At 59.5% G+C, this 2875-nt stretch overlaps 1 protein-coding gene across 1 annotated transcript in view; it reads right to left on the bottom strand.

The window, feature by feature from the left end:
• Window positions 1–86: 86 nt before the first annotated feature.
• LOC114062974 (tyrosine-protein phosphatase non-receptor type substrate 1-like) overlaps window positions 87–2875 on the bottom strand; it is a 12241-nt gene continuing 9452 nt past the window's right edge. The window contains exons 4-5 of the mRNA XM_027894948.1: window positions 2294–2333; window positions 87–1603 (exon numbers count right to left, since the gene is read on the bottom strand). Of these exons, the coding sequence (XP_027750749.1) occupies window positions 1346–1603; window positions 2294–2333 (298 nt within the window). The 3' untranslated portion in view covers window positions 87–1345. The remainder of the gene's footprint in view (window positions 1604–2293; window positions 2334–2875) is intronic.

Consider the following 2875-nt stretch of genomic DNA (forward strand, 5'->3'; position numbering starts at 1 on the left):
TGTGCAGGAAAAACAGACCCCCAATCCCATGCTGCACCCCCAGTGCAGGTGACAAGGTGGCCTCCCTGAGCACAGGGACACGCTGATGTGCGGGAGCAGCACAGGACTTTTCACTTTTATTATAAAAATATCTTGCAAGCAAAAAGAAAAAAAAAAAAAAGAAACAAACAACAAAAAAAGTCTGTACAAGCAGTCACATTGCTCCCAAAGCATCCCCAGGTCCCCTCAGCCCCCTGCCAGCTGCCAGGGGGGGAGCCCCACGCATTTCCTCTGCTGCAGGAGGCAACACAGGGTGAGACCCTGCACGTTGGCCCAGAGAGGGGCACATGGAAGAAGACATTTGTCCTCACGAGTGGCCTGGGGGGAGCCTGCCTGGCCCCTAAGACAGAGCTGGGGAGCGGGGCATGTTAAGTCTCTTATAAACTCTGTAGGGGTTGGAGGGTCTTTACTGAGGCCTCGTTCTTAATCTTGCACATCTTATTCTAGTGTTAAGTACACAGCAGTACACCCACGTACAACACAAAACATCGGGGGGGAGTTCAGCTCTAAAAATTAACAGTTACATGTCAAAACAGTCAAAACATATTACATGGTACCTGCGGGGAGCTCCCGGGGCGGGGAGCCAGGCTGGGGGGACCCCCGCACGCTTTGTACAAGCCTGGGGCAGCGCTGGTGGGTCCCGGTGCAGGGCAAGGCTGTGCAGAGGAAGATGATGATGATGATGATGATGATAAGGATACTTGGTGCTGGGGAGCCAGACCTGGAGCCCCGCTGGACGGCAGGGTGGGGGCTCGGCTCGATGGCCTTCCAGCCTCTTGGCCTTGGGGCGAGACCGAGGTCCCGCAGAAGGGACACTTGGGAAGAGAGGCGGACGCTTCGGTCCTTCCTTTAAAGCCAGAGTGTGGTGTCCAGGCGTGGTGGCAGAGCCCCAGAAGGCAGTGTGGGGGCCCTGCTGGTCCCGGGGAGCCGTGGGCCAGGCAGTGGCATCCCCATGAGAGCTGGTGTGGAGGCACTGTACCTGTCCCCTCAGCCCAGCTCGAGCTTCCCAAGGAGCTGCTGCTCCGCTGGCTGAACCCGCTCGTGGGCAAACCCGGCACACTGAGGCTAAGCGACCCCCGAGGGGGGTCCCGAGGGGATGGAGCCGGCAGCCCTAAGACCAAGCTGGCCCCAAAAATCAGGTCTCTGTGGATGGGAGATGACCCCCACAGTATCACGGGCTCCACTTCCGTCCTAAAACACAGGTACCGCAGCGCATCTTCACATCGCTCCCAGTGCTTCCAGGAGAACCCTCCCGGGGAGGAGCAGAGCTGCCCCCCGTGGGACAGGGGGTCCCAGCAGCCACTGCTCACTTCCTGGGGATCTGGACGCTGGCGTACTCAGAGCTGGCCTCCTCGGGGCGCGGGGCCGGCCGCTTGGGCGCCTTGCTGAGATGCACCATGTCCAGGTCGGCGTAGGTGAGGTTGTCGTCGCCGCCGTTGGGGGCCTGGCTGGTCTGGATGCAGGCGTACTCCGACTGCTGGCTCATCTCCACCATCCGGCGGATGGTCTTCCTCTCCTTGTCAAAGTTCAGGTCTGCATAGGTCAGGTTGTTGGGGTCGGATTCCTGTGCGAGACACAGAGAGTTCCTCCTCTGGGAGGACAAGCCAGGATCTCCCTGGACCCACCACCCACTCGCCAACCCACAGCTCCACGCTGGAATCAATCCCACTGCAGCCTGTCCTGGGACACCTCAGTCCCCCTGTGCCAGCAGCCACCATCCTGCAGCCACGCTCTACCCCGTGCTACAGCTTCAAATCGTGAGCCACCCTGTCCTGGGAGGGGTGGGCTTCAGAGCCACCACTGAAGCTGCTCCGTCCCCCTGTCCCAGCAGGGCCAGCCTGCCCAGCAATGCCCACGCGGGAGCCGCCAGAGCCTGGGTGGGATGGACAGATTGCTGCTGATCACGATTTAGCTCGCAGCTGCGTCACCAAATGCAAAACAACTCCACAAATAGCCTGGCTGGCTATCGCACAGCTGGTTCTCCAGGCAGCACAAACCCAGACTTCACTGGGAGGAAGAGGAGGAGGGAGGGCGAAGGCAGGAGAGACGCTGGGAAGCGGCTACCCCGTTCCTGGGGCAGCTTCCCTTCCATCTCTGGCCACAGTGTGGAGACACCAAGAGGTTTCACTGGGGAACCACCACCCTCCACTGGAGACACTGAGATGTTTCACTGGGGAACCACCACCCTCCGCTCCCATCTCCGGTGTCTCTCAGCCACTCTCCCCCCACAGTCCCACAGGGTGAATGGACCCACCTGGGTCGTGGCCTCGCTGCTCTTCTCCGGCTCATGTAACCTGGAAGGGGGAACAAAACCAGACAGACAGACTGAGTGCCCTGTTGCCTCCCCGGTGATGGAGCAGCTGGGGAGATCAGATGCAAACCAAAGACCTTGCAGCCGCACCCAGCAGGATGGGTCCTGAGTGATTGCCCATGTGCTGGTCCAGCTGCCTCTCTGCTGGTCAGAGACCAGCTCCCACATGCCTGCTCAACCCCACCACAAGCCAAAAATCACCATGGGGACAGAACCCCAGCCAGGGAGGTGGGTAGAGCCCATGCTCCTGCTTTCCCTTTCACAAGTTTTGGGGGTCCAGCTCTGTCCCAGTCCTGAGGGACTCTGTTTGTGGGCCAGAGGTGTCCAGCTCAGAGTGCCCACAGGATACCCAGTGACTAGAGAAGAACTGCACTCACCTGGCAGTTGGTGAGCTTTTACCTGCTGGAAGAGAAATAGTTTAGGAAAGAAATAATCCAGGAAACAACATAACCCCCCCCCCATTTCCCCAGGCATGGAGCAGAGGCTGCTACAAGGGCAAGGAGACATCTCTTCCCAGAGGCAAAT

The sequence above is a fragment of the Empidonax traillii genome, unplaced genomic scaffold (assembly GCF_003031625.1).
Source record: "Empidonax traillii isolate 1590-97213 ecotype Southwest subspecies unplaced genomic scaffold, ASM303162v1 scaffold448:size1359114, whole genome shotgun sequence".
Lineage (NCBI taxonomy): Eukaryota > Metazoa > Chordata > Aves > Passeriformes > Tyrannidae > Empidonax > Empidonax traillii.